Below are 17,606 nucleotides of genomic sequence, written 5' to 3'. Positions count from 1 at the left end.
CATCTTGATTGGATGGAAAGATTGTAATCAGTGTGAGATAACGGTCAAAATAATCTATAAAATCCTATTCCTGAGACATAGATATTCATCATGACTTACATATAACTTCAAAATATACACGAAACCTCAGTATTGAAACTGATATCTAAAGCAAATAATGAATTAAATGTTTAATTTGAACAACATAAATGTGTAGGATGATAAGATAATGCATCAGCTGGCGGTTATAGTGATTAAATTACGTCTAAACAGAGAGATTCAGTTGCACGAACAGGTCTCTGCGCTAACATTATTATTCTTCCTTTTTCTCACTCTCCCTGCACATTAAAACATTCCGGTACACACTGCATGAACATGCTGAATAAATGAATGATCACTCTGCAGCACAGTTAATTTTTCATACACTGAGAGTGTTACTAAAATGACAAACAGAGCGTAATATACGTTGTTCGCTCTTATTCTGAAATATTACAGCTGCCATGTGAAGGCAGTGTGGGAAAGATCTCCGGTTCATAAAACATGCATAGATACCTCGCTTTTTACTCTCAAAATGAACTTTACTGTTGCAAAGGCACATGTGTCTTTCACTCAAAGGAAACACAATTGAATATGAAACCCAACACTGACACACAAGACACGGGCCTACACACCTACCGTGTACCGTGTACATCAACACACACGGTCAAACTTAGAGTTCGGCTGTCGTCGGCGCGTCAAATACCATCCACATGAACACATACGGTACTTAGAATTTGAATTATCAGAGGTGCGTTTTATGTGAAAACTGGTTGTTGAGTAAGGGTCAGGTAAAGGTTCAGTTGCTCATGACTTCATGTGCCACTCATAGTTTGCTCTAATCTTAAATGAATATGTATTTCTGACCTCATCTTTCACTCAAATTTGCTAATATCTCATTTTCATTTGCGCCAGCGTCTCACACACACACACACACACACACACACACATATGTATATGTGTGTGTCTATATATATATATTTATATATATATTTATATATATATATATATATATATATATATATATATATATCAGATCTGTTTCATATGTGTATTCAGTGCAGCTTCCACATGTTCAGGACACACAATGAAAATGTGTTCAGGCGTCACTATTTTTAGATGAGACCACTGAAGAGGTGCAGTGACAATGTGTCCGTCCACGCCGCCCCCGCCGCCTCCCTCCTCACCCGGCAGGTCTGATTGTGTTTCTCGACAAAGTCAGGAAGCTGTCTGGCCTCTGAGAGCTGCCTTATTGTGAGGAAACACACTGCGTGCTGGGCTGACATCCAGAGCCGAGCCCCAACACACCAGCGTTACTCCGCCCGCGCCACCCTCACGTCACACGTCCTAAAACACACACCAGCATTACAATAATTACTGTTGCTCTACATCTCTAAACTATGCCTGTTTATTGCTTCATCCACACATTTGATTAAATCAAATATCAGACTCACATTTAATACATTTGTGTCTTTATTTTTCAGTTTAAAAACTGTTTTTTTGTAGCATTGTGATGTCATTTATAAAACCCTTTTAGTGCCAAATGATGCTCTCTTTTCATTTAATGTGTGTGTGTGTGTGTGTGTGTTGCCCAAACTGTAGACTTTCCAGGTGAAATACACTAGATTCCTAAACACATAAACAACTAAAAAATGAGTGTCTATTTTGCTGATGTGCCTCTGAGTATTTCAGCCTCTTTCTTAATTAGTTCTATTTAACTACAGTTGGATCAAATATTAAAAGTATCAACAGAAATCCTATCAATAACCTTTTTTTGTTATTGTTGACATAAGAATAATCTAGTATAACCTAAAAGAGAAGATTAATTGAAAACAGGCTTCTACAGCAGGAGTGTCAGACAAATACAAAAATATAAGAATACATAGAAAATAAGAACAATGTAGCTCGCAGATTCGTTTTCCCTGTTAGTGTTGGATACTGAAAAGAGAAAAAAAACAATGAAAAAGTACATTCAAAATAGTGGGATAAAATAAAAATGAAAATAACACTTTTTAAAAAATAAAATACACCCTCATTTTCCAATGAGGATACAAAAAATAATTAAATACAACAGGCCTCCCCTCAGGAAGATTAAAATCTATCAAAACCTTTTTGAGAGATGTTGATTTCTTAAATTTGTTGGGCTGATGATGGCTGGTTTGGTCAGAATGTTGGGGCACCATTCACTAATTAACAATAAATGAAAACTTGTGAGCAGCTCCATCAGCTGACGGTGTAAAGCCTCCTAGTCCTCCTCCAGGTTCCCACCGGCGCTGGGGCTGAACCTGGTGAGTCCATTCGTGTCCCTAATAAAGCGGCTCGTACACGCCAGGGCTCCGGGGTGACCATTGGCTCTCCGGGTCCCATAGAAACGGTGATGTAGCGCGGGTGGAGGGGCCGGGTTTTCCTGCAACAGCTGAGGCGGATCTCCAGCTTGATTGCGGGCCACAGCGGACTCCAACATAATTGATGACCTAATTGAAAGCGGGAGGAGGCGGCGGAGAGGAGGAGAGACGCGCTCCAATGAGAAAAGTTTACTTGTTCTTCCTCCGCACAGTCCCACAGCTGAGGGCATTGATGTGAGCGCACAGGCTTCCAGTTTTTGACGCGCACTTCTTTCCCCCCATCTTTCACCCTCACACACGGAGCACAAATCCACCTCCTCACCTTTAGTTTAGCGCGTGTTTCCTTTCTTTCCCCCTTTTTTCTCTCTCCCCGTTTTTGAATGATTCTCTCTCGCAATAATTCTGCAACTTGTTCCAAACCCTCGGATACCTCGCCGTCCTCGTCCGCACCTCCTCACCTCGACACCTCTCTCCTCAAGTTCAAACGCCACCAGGACTTTCACTGCAGCTACAGACGCACTTTGGGGAAATATCACTCGACGAGGAAAAACTTAATACTTTGCGCAGCAGCAGCAGCAGCAGCAGCATCCGCCGAAGACGCCGTCAACATGAGTCTGAAAGCCGACGCAGAGCCGAACAACAACGTCTCCATCGAGGAGGAGGTGAGTTCGAGTCAATTTTTGAGTCCGTCCGGCCCCAGGTGTCATGCTGGGTGCAGTCGAGGAGGAACAGCTTCAAGGGCGAGCCTCGTCCACCTCTTGTGGAATCAGAAAGTTGGCAGGCTGTTAAGTTTGGAAATATCATCCTAGATTTCAACATTCTTCGCTCCTCCTCAGGCCTCCTCTCCCACTCTTTTTTTTTTTTTTTTCCTGGTAAAATTGGCCCAGTGTCAGCAGATGAGGATTAGAGCAAACGACATTAATCACGTTTTATCTGATTTTTTTTAGGCCTTTATTGTGAGCAAGAGCTTTAAATGTGATTAAATGCAATAAATTAAAAAAAATCCATGTGTCTAAATCACCAGTTAAGAAAGGAGAAATAAAATAAAAATCCAATAACTAAAGCATTTTGTCCTGCTTAACATCCACATGGCTCCCTTTCAGAGCTGCGTTTGTTTTCCCTCAGACGCCAAACAAAATAAGGAGCCTGACTAAGGTTCCCCCTCAATGTTCCTGCTTGATTTCAAAAATGCAGCATGACGTTAAACCCACCTTAGATATCTGGGAAACCCTCGCCTAACTGCTCCTTCTGAAGAAAGTCGTGTTTGTTTTTTTGTTGTTTTGTTTTTAATCACTGGAACTCAGTTCTTAATTTTCTAAAAATGTTGATGTAGTCACTGTTTTTGTGTCATGGCGTTTTGATCCATATTGACTTCTCCCAGCCGGCAGTATTCATCGGTTTGGCCGGCTATATTTCCTCTTTAATGACTCCTTCTGGAGCGGCGCTGAGGGGAGCCTTGGGCCTTTTGTTGGTCCTCCTGTGGTCCCATTATCTAGTAACAAAGCATGTGTGGTCACTCCGCCCTTTTGAAGCCTAATTTGCTTCTGTTTTTTTTGTTTTTTAATGAAGGCAAAGATCAAGCCTGGTGGCAGGAAATGATTTGTTAATTTTAAAAAGCAATGGTACAGTTTTCTTATTTATAGATTCACTTTTAAAACTGATGCATTCCTGTTAAACATGTCGACTTCACGTCCTCAGGGTTTTACTGCCCGGCCGATCAAGAGTTGTCCGTGGTCAGGTTCTAACGTCTCTGCTGCGCGTGTCCAGCTGGGCCGGCCCTCAGTTGCTGTATGTGCCGACCTGTAGAGGACTGAGAAATGCTGCTGCGCGGCACCTGAAAAATGCCGGAGGACTGGCAGGGTTGAGCCTGCGGGTCAGAGGAAGGAAATGGTGTCACGCTGTGCGCTGTTGTCGAGCGCTGTTCCTCTGGCAGCCCCATTGTACTGAGGGCCTCCCCACCAGCTGGGAACTAATGGGCCTCGCACTGCCCTGTTTATTTCCTCGGCCACACTGTGCTGTACACAGCTTCGGCCCCGCTGTCTGATCCATCCAAGGCTCCTGGAAGGGGATCCAGGGGGTCCCCGGCAGGACGAGGGGCGTCTTGTTTGTTTTGCTCATGCAGAAAGATATTTCTGCATCACAGTCGAGTCGCTTTGAGTCACAGGTTTACTTCATAGAAGACTGTTAGAGCTGCTGGAGACAAATACTACGCCCTTTTTTTTGTAAATCTATTAAAGTGGTTATGTTTATTTCTTTAAAAAGACTTCAAGTGTTGGTTTCTGAGCTGGTGGGGAGGTGGTACTCAGGAGGTTCCTGAAAGAATAGCACAGGTCTGTATGGAAACGTGCCTCAGACTTTACATTACAACCAAAAACATCCAGTAATTTAATAAAGGAATTACACAAAGTCCAAAAGTCTTGAAGTGAATGATGACTTCAGCTGAACTTATTAGCCTACAAACAACTGAAGCGAAGGAGGCAAAGCTTTGGTTTAAAGTCTCACAAGTTGAAAATGTCAGGAACCAATTATTGAAATTGTTAAAACTCCAGCAGCACTTGTCGTATGAACTTCTTTTTTCTTTTTTGTTTTAGTGGCATGTCAGCTCTTGGTCTGCATCAGGGTTGAACCACTGACCAGTAGAAGGTTTGATTAAAGACCTTTTTGTAGGTCAATGCAGCCCAGATTAGTTTTGAGTCTTGGTCGTATTTAAGTCCCTTTTTTATTGGTAAAATGTTGGTCACAGTTTATCATTTTCTTTATGAGTGTTTGTTGCGCACAGTTTCACGGGACGTTCCTCCATAACTATCTGGTTAGGTTAGAGAGAGAGACTGACATTCATGGGCCAAACATTTGGAGTTTCTTTAAAACTTTGAAAGTTTCTACTCCATATGCTGCTCTGCTTAGACGACCCCCCCCCCCCCTTCCGTTTCTAGTCATCCCTCCAAGTGTGGAATTATGAGTTTTGGTTTTGTCACTGTGTGCTTGTTTGCAGGTTCGAACCCTGTTTGTCAGCGGCCTCCCAGTCGATATCAAACCCCGGGAACTTTACCTTCTCTTCAGACCATTCAAAGTAAGTTCCAGCGTCAGACGTGTGAGCAAAGTGTCAATGATTTGTATGAATTGTAAATCTATGAGATAGATGTGACTCGGCTGAATATAAATATAATGGAAATGAAAATAAAAGCGAATGTTGCTGCTGCTGCCAGGTGCTGGAAGCGTCGATGGCAATTCATCACAAAAGATTATGTGCACACCAGGGAAGGCCTTTAGTCATAATGATTCAATATTTCATTTAAAAATGAGCTGTAATCCAATGTGCAGGCTTAGATTTAGTTTTTTTTTTATTTTTTGTAAGGCTTAAAGATATTATTCTGTAGATTTTCCAGCTCAAAGGAAGATGCTGCCGGCCCAGTTTGTATGTAGTTGAAATGAAACAATCCCTGTTAATGAGTCCAGATATTTGCATATATGGAAATGAGGCCACATCATTGTTCATCCACGGCTCTGTTGTGGACTGGACTCCAGTTCCATAAACACCCCTCCCACTCGTGTCCTAACTAACCAAATTGGAAGTGGTATCCCTTGCACATGGATGATCCTGTGGAATGTGTAAATGAGTAGCCCTCGCGATTGGCCAACCAACCCTCTCTGTGACCCAGCTCGCCCACCGTGTTGGGAAATTTTATTTCCTCCCTCGTAGCACTCATTGTGAAACCACTTGAATGTTTTGTTTTCTTAAGGCAGTGTAGAAGTTACTTTTTTGGCCTCCGCAGTAGACAAACGCAGCACAGCTCGTGTGATCAAACCTGATGTAAGATTTACTTCCTTCACAATTAATACTAAAACGCTGCTTCTTTTTTTTTTTTTTAAACAAAACACCTTTTTTTTAATGTTAAATCAATTCTAGCTCTTGTTTTTCTCATCTGAATGACTGAAGCTAAATCTGGTTTGGATTATTAAGGATTTACCATAGCCAGTGAAAGTTGTTTAAGTTTCCATAGCTGTAAATCAGGATCAGTCGAGATCCCATCTATCAATACTCCGGTCAGACAAAATTCCCCTAAATTTCTCAGGAATTTGCTCATGCTTTACTCAACCCTCCTGCTGCAGCAGCTGCTGCTAACTTGGTTTAAAATCAGAGGTGTTATTTGTAAATCATGTTCAATCTTCGCTAAAGCTGGCGGGGGGGGGACCAACACATTCAATAACAACATGCCTGCCTCCTGAATTACACATGCGCTATATTTTTAGCACTTGAGGGTGAAAAGTATCTGCTGTCAAATCAACCTGCTGCAGCAGTTGTTGGAAATGTAAATGTTTAACTAATTTAGCCTATCTAATAAAAGTCCCGCAAACTTGTCACAGAAGGAGCCATGATGGCTGCCTGTCGGAGCTCAATCGAAGGGGCACACATGCAAGTTTCTCTTCATATGGCAAGAGACGTTCATGCCTGACTTCCTGCATGTGACTCCACTGTGGATAATTGGCTATCTTTCTTCCCCACAGGGTTATGAAGGGTCACTGATTAAGTTAACATCAAAACAGGTGAGATGCTCCCATCCACGGTAGGATGAATGTTACTTTAGTAAAACACATGGCCCGAGCGTGTTGCTTTTTAGTAACTTCAGAGTTGGTGAAGCATTATAGGAGTAATTGTCTCATTTTGTCTGTCTGCCTCATGATTGACTACTGCACCGTAAATAAGATGTTTAAATATTCCATCTGTTTGCTCATTAAAAACGGGTTCATATGGGCTGAGGTGGGGTCGGTTGTTTCAGATGTTTGTTCCCTTTTGTCTTCCAGCCTGTCGGGTTTGTAACTTTTGACAGTCGGTCTGGAGCTGAAGCTGCGAAAAATGCACTAAATGTAAGCATCTGTTGACTTGATTCTTGTTGAGTCTGTTGTGTCCCCCCCCCCCCTTTTTTTTTTTTTGTTGAATGTATTTATTCTTAAAGGAACACACCAATTTGGGGGGGGGGGGGGGGGGGGAATACACCTGCTATCCCTCCCAGAGCCAAACAAGAGGAGGACGACCCTTCTCTCCTCGTGGGGGTCTCGGTCCCTAACCGTGCACAGACTGGCTGACTGCTAGTGAGCTTAGCACAGTGAGTGATGGTGGATGGGCTATGTAGCAAACCTTCCTTGCGATAAGAGGTGATGAGGTTTTACTGCAAAAGGAGAATTTAAAAATATTGTGATAGTAGGATGGAATATGTAGCCAGAACTACCTCAGAACTTCCATGAGAGCGACTATGACCACCATTCTGATTTCATTCGAGGCAGAATACACAGAGGAGGAACTGCAGGTTTTAGGAGCTGAGCAGGTAAGATGGAGGTATGCTAACACTTCCTATCGCTGCCATTCATTTTGCTAAGCTAACTAGCAGTCGGTCTTGGCTCCCTAATGCACGCACAGAGCAGGGAAGGGGATCTATCATCCTCTGTGGCTCTGGGAAGGATGCACAATAAGCATATTTCTCAAAGAGTTGGTGTTTCTTGTTTAAATTTAAAAAAACTGCGGGAGTTTATAAAAACTTCTTTCCCATACAATACTTCCAAGCCAACCCATTTTGTCTCTTTATAATTCAATGGCAGGCACATATTTGGAAAGAGGCCAGAATCCTGTAGCCTTACGGTAGTTTACTTTGACCTTGATACACATCCCTTCTTAGTCTGGTGTAGCTTTCCTCATTTTGCATATCACGCTTTACTGTAATACTTGTTCTATAGCCACATTTGTAGTGTTATTTGGACACATCTTCAGTAGTTTAACCTCTTCATTTGTCACCCAATAGCCCACGTTGGCAGTATCTAACACTTCTCTCTCATAGCCTATAGCCTTCCTGATGAGCATCACCTCTTAGACACACCAGCAGTCACACACACAAACACACACACACACCAAAATACTACTCACCTGCATGTGGGCACAACGCTTAGGGCACAAGAACACAAGCAGGGTTAAACCACCCCAAAAGCAAAGACACTTAAGTCTCGTCATTGGGCCTTTTCCTCGTCTCCCTCTCCTCCTGGCTTGTGCGACGGGGGTGAATTTCTCCCCCAGTCGCCTGTGCTCTTGATTTCATCATGAGGAAGAAGAGACGCAAGCATGTTGAAATACTTTAGGATTGTATCCTTCAGTCTGGCCTTTTATTTGTATTTTTGAAGTCCTGAACAGTTCTCTGGGTGAATGCAGTCAGGTGGAAATGGGTGTATTCTCACATTCCACAGGACAGAACAGTGTTCAGCTGAAGGGAAACTTAAAGGATACATCCTGAGTGTTGAAACATGTCTGTAGGAAAGGAGACCGTGTGAGACTACTTCTGAACTACAGCCCCTCAAACTCAGCCCACCTCCCTTACGATACTATGTCCCCCTCCTCCCTTCCTCCGTCTCTTCCCCCAGGGTATCCGTTTTGACCCCGAAAGCCCCCAGACCCTGCGCTTAGAGTTTGCTAAAGCCAACACGAAGATGGCCAAGAGTAAGCTGATGGCCACACCGAACCCCACAAATATCCACCCCGCTCTAGGAGCACACTTCATTGCACGGGACCCATGTAAGTTGTACGGCTGCACCACTCTAGGCTCTCATCCACTCTCACCTCAGCAATGCCAGAACTCGGTTGCCCTTGTTACTGACTTTGATCTGTTTTTGGATATTGTGACATGGAAGTCAAATGGGCAGAGGCTAAAGAAACAGTGTCTAACAAATTTCTAACCCACCCTCCACATGCATGCATCATCTTGACTCTTCGGACAGCCGCTTTGCTTCTCTCCAGATGAGAAATTCCACTTTCTCACAGGGTTTAGTCAGCAGTTGTTTTCTTTGCCTAACCTGCTTGATTCTTTAGTTTTGCAGGTGGTGGTTGACAACGCATAAACTTAAGGGTTGTAAATTTGGGTTAAACGGGTTACATTTTTTGTTTGGTTGAATAAAACTTTCTACAAGATTAAGTAGGAGTGTCTCGATTTTATTTACAGTGCTTGGATCACACACTGATGAAAATAGGTGTTCAGTTTTGAGCGACAGAATCACAGGCAGAATGTTGCTCTCCCGTCGTTTCTCTCCACCCAGCCTGCTCGCCCTCGACAAGAGGAACTCTTGATGAGCACAGAGCTCCTCGTGTGACCAGGTGCATCATTTCAGACAAAGGATAAGAAGTCATCCCTTTCATGAAATGAGTCATACACACAAATTGGCTCTCACTCCGTAGGAGTTTTTTGGACCTCCATTTGTCTTACTGATAGGAAGGGAAGCCTGGAGACTCTCTGGCTACCTGCTCCTGACTTTTGTTGTGTGCCCCTTGTAACTTCTAAAGCCTTTGCAAGACTGCCAGTATTTGTGCAAGCGCTACGCAAACATCGGAGGCAAAGAGTTTCCAACGGCATTCAGGCTTCGCCTCCTCTCTGTAAGACTAAATTGAGAGCTAAAGTCTGTAGGAACAATTGTGAGCGCAAGAATGTTTTCATGAGCGAAGCCCGTTGTCTACGGGGAGTTTGTGCTCCAGTCAGTGGATGACGGATGCGTGTTTCTAGTAATCAGTGCACTACACTAAACATCTGAATTTGCATAATCTAGTTCTAAAATTTAGCTTAGTCTTTAGCTAGTTGGGTGGTTTACTGTCAGACATTTTGTAGAATGCATCAAAGTGACTTTAAGTCAAACATGCCTTAAGTGCTCTTGTGTACATTGAATCATGACCTCTTAAAAGCAATTGTAGAATCCTGACATCCCTACTGGTTATTTGTAACTGGGAATCCTCTTCATGACAAAGCAGTGATAAACCTCCCCTTTCCCGCATGTTTTACTTTCTTGAAGAAAATGCTTAGCCTCTGTACCTCTACAGACGGGTAGGTCAGTCAGCTTTTTGTTTCCTCCTGCCCTGTAATTCCCTAGATGACCTGACAGGGGCAGCACTGATCCCAGCTTCTCCAGATGCCTGGACCCCTTACCCCCTGTACACCACAGAGCTGACCCCAGGCCTCCCTCACGCGGCCTTCACTTACCCGGCGGCCGCTGCCGCTGCTGCAGCCCTCCACGCCCAGGTGAGGGACCAACCGGTGTGTGTTTCTCTTCTACTTCACGAGTATCCTTTCAGAAACATCCCTTTCTGACAAAGTAGAAAGCCTCTATATTGAACGGGTTCTGCATGGCTGCCACAAAATACATAACTCTTAGGTTGTGATGGTGGAGAGAAACTTGAATAATTTGATGTTGAAAGATGCACTCTTGCAGTTTCAGTCCAGAAATGGCTGTGCTCTCCTGACACTCTGATTTTGAAACATCCAAGCTTTTTAAGGTTTTAGAATAAATTTAAGCGGTATTCAGCTGTTTCATTTCAAACAAGTTAATTCTTATAGTAATGATGCCTCCTTTCTAATGGAAACTGTATTGACGGTGTAGACGTGGACATCTTTGATGTAGTGTAAGGTTACACCACCATGCACTTACCTCTAATCCCTCTGTGGTCATCTGGCTGTTTTTTTTCTCAATGAGTCTCAGATGAGGAGCGACATTGTCCTTTATCCTGTCAGCCTGCAGCTTCAAACATGATGATCTAGTTGGTGATAAAAGAATATAAATTTTATTTTTTGTAAAATCTCCATTTGTCTATCTACAGTCTGGATTAAGATACAGAAAATATCTGGGGGGAAAGGCAGAGACTTTTTCTTTTTCTGGCATCTGATTCTTACTGCTAGCATTGCTTTTGTACTATAGTGGCACCGAAAGATTGTTTAACCCTTTTAACATGCTATATGTGTTGGTTTAAAATTAACATCTTTACCCCCCCCCTTTTTTTGTTTGTTTTAAAAAAAAAAAAAAAAATCCATGGCTGCTCAAACCGATCATTAACAGGAAAGGGGAGAAAGGAGCCTAGAGAATTATTCCCAGTTTAAATACTATCAGCGTGCCGGAGCTACAGTGGCTGATAACAGACTGAAAGATATTTCTTTTGTTGGGTCAACTAAAGTTCACTGTGAGCGAACTTCAATGTAAGAACGCGGGGGAGTGCTACATTGCAACGCAACTATTACATAGGCCATTTTGTCGGGCACTGGAAGGAATGTAAGGTATTTGCTTGGCGAAATTGTCCGTCCTGATGGACTACCTCTGGAGGTGCCAACTTACTGTCTACTTTCCCGTTGGAACATAAGCTGACTGTAACCACACAAAGAGGGGGAAAAGTCTTTTTAATTGCAATCTGATGAAAGATTCTTAAAGTAACCCGCTGACCGTCGGCCTCCTTAGTGTTACTACGGTAGCAGAGTCCCTTTCAGGGTCCTTGAATGCCTCTAAACAACTGCTGATAACCTCCTGAGTATATGAAACTGTTACTGGCTGTGTAGTCATGGCCTCTGCTTTTTATTTATCCAGTGAAAATAAATGAGACGTCATTGTAGCAGAGGAGCGTGGCAGGTATGGAAAGGTACAGGCGTACAGCCCTCGGCCTGTGGAAATGTTTAACATGTGGAGAGGTTCAACGCTGCACACTTCCATGCCTGTGAATTACTCCAGGACTGTTGTCCTCAACGAGCAGCTACATGGCCCACATTCCCATGGCTTCAGTGCCGAGGGCTTAAAGGAACAGTCCTCCTAAATCGTTGCGTCAAAGTAGATTTTAAAAAGTATTTATTGATGCAATCTCCCTTTAAGGATTGAAGCACTGAACCTGGTGTACTTGACTATGTTTGTGTTTCTTTAGATGCGCTGGTACCCTACTCCCTCTGAGACTTCCCAGCCTGGATGGAAGTCCCGGCAGTTTTGTTAGATATTTAGTGAGTAACCTTTGGTCCAACAGTCTTTTGAAGATTTGCCAACCCCCACTCACCATCCTGTAACTGCTAACCTGATCTCATGCAAACTGAAACCTGCTTAATGACACCGACTCTGAAAACTGCAGATTGTGGCAAGGCCGATTACAATGGCTGCTAAAACTGACATGGTGTTAAAAAGTTAAGGCTGATATTCTATTTCTCTTGTCAACAAATCCCATGAAAATACCAAACCAGCTGTGGGTTAATCCATCTCTCAGCATGTTTAAGATTTTCCCAGCCTGTTTGTGAAACTCGAGCACTGGAACTTTGATAGAGATGCAAATGTGGTATATTGTTAACCTCTTGTAAAGATTGTACGATCACACCCCGGAGCGGCCAGGCACTGATGTTTTTAGTCAACTGTGTAAATTTGCCGATCTTGAGTGTTACTGGTAGCTGTTTGTGGGATTGACTCTCAATGAAGGAACACAGCTGCCAGTGTTGCTGTTTTTACAAAGAACGGAGCTCTGTAGCATGAAGGAAGACAATATCTATATATCTCTATATAGGACAGTTTGGTCTTTTCATGGACATTTGATGAAACAGAAATCGAATGTCACTAAACCTGTCATTCTGTATTTTTCAAATACAACGTTCCCTGGGCAACTCTGATTCCTGTGCCATAGCGCGCCACCACTCTACAAAGACTAGCCAGACAAATGCATTTTGTGTCAATCACACACACCCCTGCTGTTGTAAATGGAACAACTTGGTGCTTGGTTAGTTTGCTAACTAGCAAGTGGCCAACAGGATCAGTAGCTCTTCTCTCAGGCCTTGATGGGATGCTTCTGCTAAAATCTTTTGGGGGAAACTTCAATTCTTGTATCTTTTTTTAATCTTTAGGTAACACGCAATAGCTCATGAACTTATGTTTTTGACAGTGCAAATATTTACATTTGCTTGTATCTTCTTGTTTGTTGCATACGGGTGGACAACCCAACGTACTGGTAACCTGCTCCCCCCTTTGTGTGGACTATTTGACAGATCTTACACATGGTTCCTTTCAAGTGGTATGACAACCCCAAAAAACTGTCATTTGCCTTTCAAGTACTCAGTGAAGCCTCTCGAAGGTCTATTCCCCGCATGACTCCAGGAGTCACAGAAGACCGGTCGTGTTTTAGCGGTGAGCTCGTGGAGCTCTACTCGCTAAATCCCTGTCCACAAATTCTTCAGTGCAGCATCCGATAAGGTCAGAGTTTCTTTATCCATTGACATCAAAATCAACTGAATGTGCTGACTGGTCATGTGTACCCGCATTCCCGGCTGGATAAAGAAGACTTGGATTACGCTGGACGACACCTTTTGAGAAATCATTGAGACATTTTGGACAGTTTTGCTTTGATTAGTCTGTATTGACTTCATACTTTATCGCTGGTGTTTTTTGACTTCTGGTGTTGGCAAGAAGGGCAGAAAAAACATCTCTGAGTTCAGGACACCTGAGTATTTGAAGAGCAAATTACACTTTCTGGGTGAAGTATCCCTTTACAAACTAAATTCTGTTCCAATTATTAAAAATGGGGTCAAAACTACTTAAACCACAAAGTATTGAGAGCTGTGGCGTTTTCTCTCGTAGGTCTTATTGACCAAGTACATAAAACAAGCCTTTTAAAAAAATGGTTTTAATGAGATACTAATATAAAAATGTAACTCGCCTCTTTCCCGTTTGTCCTCAGGCCTCTGGAAGCCACACCTTTGTCCAGCTGAAGTGAGGTTTGCCAAGCTCTTTGTTAATTTAATCAGGTTTATTTAATGGACAAATGTGCATTAGTATAAACGGTATTTATATCTCCTCCCGATTCTCCCTGGGGGGGGGGGGGGGTCTCAGTTGAAACCATCTTGCTGTCGACAATCTGAGCTTATCCATGGCAACAATTGTGGTACCATCTCAGCTCTTCAGAAAACCTTATGCAAGCCTAGTTAGACTCCATGGATCCTAACTGCTGAGGGAAATTGACACATTGAAGTTACTGTTAAGCTAGTCCTTCCACGGGTTGTCACTGATCCTGGGAGGTTTAGAAGTCTTTGCATGTTAAAAGTCTTTTTGGCATGAATTTAGAACACAGAGTTCTGGGTATCCTTATTTTCTTAGTGTTTGTGTTGCCTCTTTACTCCAGCCTAGACAGCAACATGTTTTGTTTTCCTGTAGAACCTTGGTCTTACCTCTGTGAAAGCTAGGCTGTTGTGTCAATGGCTGATCTCGCATGGACCTTGTGAATGCATCCCTGTGTTCTGACAATCCCAGTCCTTATGATCATATCAGTGTCTGTCATTATTTGAGCAAAAGGAAGTACAAATATTTTTGTACTTTTTTGCGTAATGTATATTTATGCATTTTTGTGCAACTAAATAATGAACATGTATAAGTTGGATGTTTAGTCGTCTCTTGTGTTTTTGGTGTTAATTTTTGATCATATAATCCTGTTGAAATAGTTTTAAAGAAGAAAAAAGTGCAATTTGTTTAAATGGGAAGTGGGTACCTGTCAAAGTGGAAGTATTCTGAACGTGGCTTGTGCCATTCTGCTAAAATGAGATTGCTGTAAAACGATCTTTCAGAATGTGAAACTGGACTACAAACGTAAACGGTTGCTTTTTGGGGGCCATTTTGAAATGGGAAGCAGGATTAGAGTGACGGAGGAATTTAGTTTGTGGTTTAGAAACATGTTTGTCTTTGTATCTGCTGTGCATAAGATGTTAAAAAAAATATTCCCATCTTATGAATAAAAGAAGTGAATGCATTTCCTCATTGGCCATCTGTCATTTATTGCCTCGGCGAGTCGACGGCTAATCAGACATTGACTAAACACTGACGGTGTTGCTAATTCCAAGGATGGAGCTGTATGGCCATCGGGTGTTCACATCAATAATGCATCCCAACGTTTCATTTGTAATGCACCCATGCATTAGTGTCTGCTTGCATCATGCGTGGAGTTGACCTCCACACTCTGCCCTCATAAGCTGGTGAGACGCTTTGCCCAGCCAACCATGAGGCTTCCTCAAGGGACTCCTGAGTGACTCAGTATGACCAGCTGCCTAATTGTAGCCGTGACTGCTGGTGGTTAACTGCAAACACTTAGTTACAGTATGTGTGCAAACACAAAGGACCGCCCCTCGCCACGGTTTGACCTGCGTGTTTAGACTACCTCCACCTTGTTTTATAAATTGTGAATCCAGTAAGTAATCTCCCAAAGTTCTGGTTGATTTAGAAATGTTGTATTTGTCTGTAGTTCAGGGTGTTTAATATTTCCATTAAACAACTTGTAAAGAAATTATGTAAATGTAAATTGGCTTAATTATAAAATGTGTATTATATATTATGTTTCTTTGCAGTTTCTCAAATGTGGAATTTTGCTCCGTTTATCTTACGTTTTGGGAAGATATTGTCGAGGAAACGTATCGCTCACATGTTCCTTTTGACTCTTGAAACTGCTTTTTGTGCATTCTATAAAAATCAGCCGGGGACGATTTTGTTTTTGTTTTCACTGGAGTTCGAGGGACCAGACTCAGTCCTATAATAGACATTTGGAGGGTTAAACCTAAAATGAGCAGCAGGGTCAGTATTTTATTGCCATATCGAGCAATGTGAAAGCCTCTAGCTTTAATGAGCTCACAAAAACCGAACACGATTTGGTGTAACTACTCATGAAATGCATAAAACCAAAAAAGTAAAATTAAAATAAAAACAATAAAACAGTTGATAAGCACTTATGTCTATCAAGACGAGCAGCAAAATCAATTAGGCGGTAGAGGTGTTGAGGTCAAAACCTCTGACCTATTCCACTATCATTTAAACTGCTTAGTAGCAGAAACTGCACGGCGAATACGAAGGTAAAGACGCTCTCACTGCTGCTCTGCTGTGTTTCATTTGTGCAGAAGAAGCAAATATTCTCCAGAGAATCAGCTGTTTGACCTTCATGGAGGAGAACTGGTTCATTTAACATCGCTTTCACACAATATGTGGATTGACATGAAATCAATAGAGTGCAAAGATGGGGATACTCTGGATGGGAAGGCAGGACATTTTCCTCTCACTGCTCATTTTCATCATCGCGGACACAAACTGCTTCTCAGGAGCAGACGAAACCTGAACATCTATGATTTGACATGTCTCGCTGAAGATTGACAACCTCTGACGGGAAGAGAACCACGTTCTGAGCACAATTCAAACGGTTTATTTTTAACTAGTATATTTTTCAATTAGAGGAAACGGTCATGTGATTATCGTTAAATTGTTTACTACGCTTGAGTGTAAAATATTTTTTGAAAAAAAACTAAAAGAAAAGTCTATGTTGTGATTCCAGTGAAGGCATATTTCGGTTACTAAGCGCCATGGAGGTCGAGGAGGAAGCCTGCGCGTTTGGTTTCAGGCTCTTGTCGCCATCTGCTGGCTGAACGTTCACATGACCGCATGGGACGGCGGAGGGAGCCTCAGGACCCTTGAGGAATTATGGGCGTCATACACAGGAAATGCATCTCATGGAAATGCAGAGGAAACGTTCGAACGCATTCTGTTTGTCACAAAAGCGTCGTTGTAGGTCCTCTGCAATAAATCCATTTCCTGTGCAGCTCTGCTCGTATACCTTGTTTTAAGCATGTATTTGGGTAGGTTGTGTGTTTATGTAAGTATAAATATACTCTATGTAACTGTGAAGCAGATATCTTTAAAAGCGTTAACTGGACTGATTCTGCTGTTCAGTGAACGTTACACCCATAAAGTTTGATTTGAAACCCTCCTGACTTTCAGACATATTAATCTGATTAAAGTCTTGGATGTAGTAGCCATTCTTCTTACAAAAACATCAAACATAAATCGCTACATGTTGACATTAATAAATCAAAATTTATACTTGCTAAAGTGTAAAGTTGTTTAGGAGTTAAACACAGATACTGTGTAAAGTATGCTCCCTTAATCTTCTAGTTTTCATATTTAACATTAAATCAACCGACCAGTTAAATATTCATGGATATCCACAAATATCTTGAAGCTTCAAACTCACGTTCTCCAGTTGGTCCCCAGCCGTTAAATCAGAGGTTTGAATCAGTCACCTGGAACATGAACTTCGGCTGAATACAATCTCTATCCACGGCTTTGGGTTTGAGCCTTGTATTGTTGATCTTATCTTATGCACATGTGACCCTAAAGACAGATTTCACAAAACTGTTTTCTGATCCGACTGATTCGGTTTAAGCTGCGGGAGGATTTTGACAGTTTGCAGGAACTTTACTGACACCTGGAAGTCTCGTCGCTCTGCTGGTATCTCCAGTGGCACTGTGTGAGTTGAGGAGCCATAGGTTCACACAGCTGTCTGCTGGTTTTTGGTCAAAGGTGATGTTGAAATGTTTGGGTTGTGGTACAATGTTTGTACACTGTTTATAGACAAATATATATATATATGTATATATCTATATATACATATATATCTATATATAGATA

General features: G+C 42.3%; 1 protein-coding gene across 5 annotated transcripts; it reads left to right on the top strand.

Annotated features, from left to right (window-relative positions):
• Positions 1-2,465: 2,465 nt before the first annotated feature.
• On the top strand, positions 2,466-14,007 carry LOC147269036 (RNA-binding protein, mRNA-processing factor 2a). Of its 5 annotated transcripts, none has more exons than XM_086227021.1 (8): positions 2,467-3,022; positions 5,353-5,430; positions 6,867-6,905; positions 7,164-7,226; positions 8,766-8,916; positions 10,257-10,420; positions 12,064-12,136; positions 13,849-14,007. In XM_086227021.1, exons 1-7 carry the CDS (start codon positions 2,741-2,743, stop codon positions 12,127-12,129), a joined length of 843 nt encoding a protein of 280 aa, XP_086083147.1. In that variant the 5' UTR covers positions 2,467-2,740; the 3' UTR covers positions 12,130-12,136; positions 13,849-14,007. The 5 variants fall into 5 exon arrangements, with proteins under 5 accessions (XP_086083161.1, XP_086083147.1, XP_086083170.1 ...); XM_086227028.1 differs by having other exon boundaries at positions 2,473-3,022; positions 10,257-10,405; XM_086227035.1 differs by lacking the exon at positions 12,064-12,136 and having other exon boundaries at positions 2,466-3,022.
• The last annotated feature ends 3,599 nt before the right edge of the window (positions 14,008-17,606 follow it).

Source organism: Aulostomus chinensis, chromosome 2 (genome assembly GCF_037954235.1).
Source record: "Aulostomus chinensis isolate RoL2024-O1b breed Wild chromosome 2, RoL_Achi_v1.0, whole genome shotgun sequence".
NCBI lineage: Eukaryota > Metazoa > Chordata > Actinopteri > Syngnathiformes > Aulostomidae > Aulostomus > Aulostomus chinensis.
This window is presented reverse-complemented; position numbering and strand designations above follow the sequence as displayed.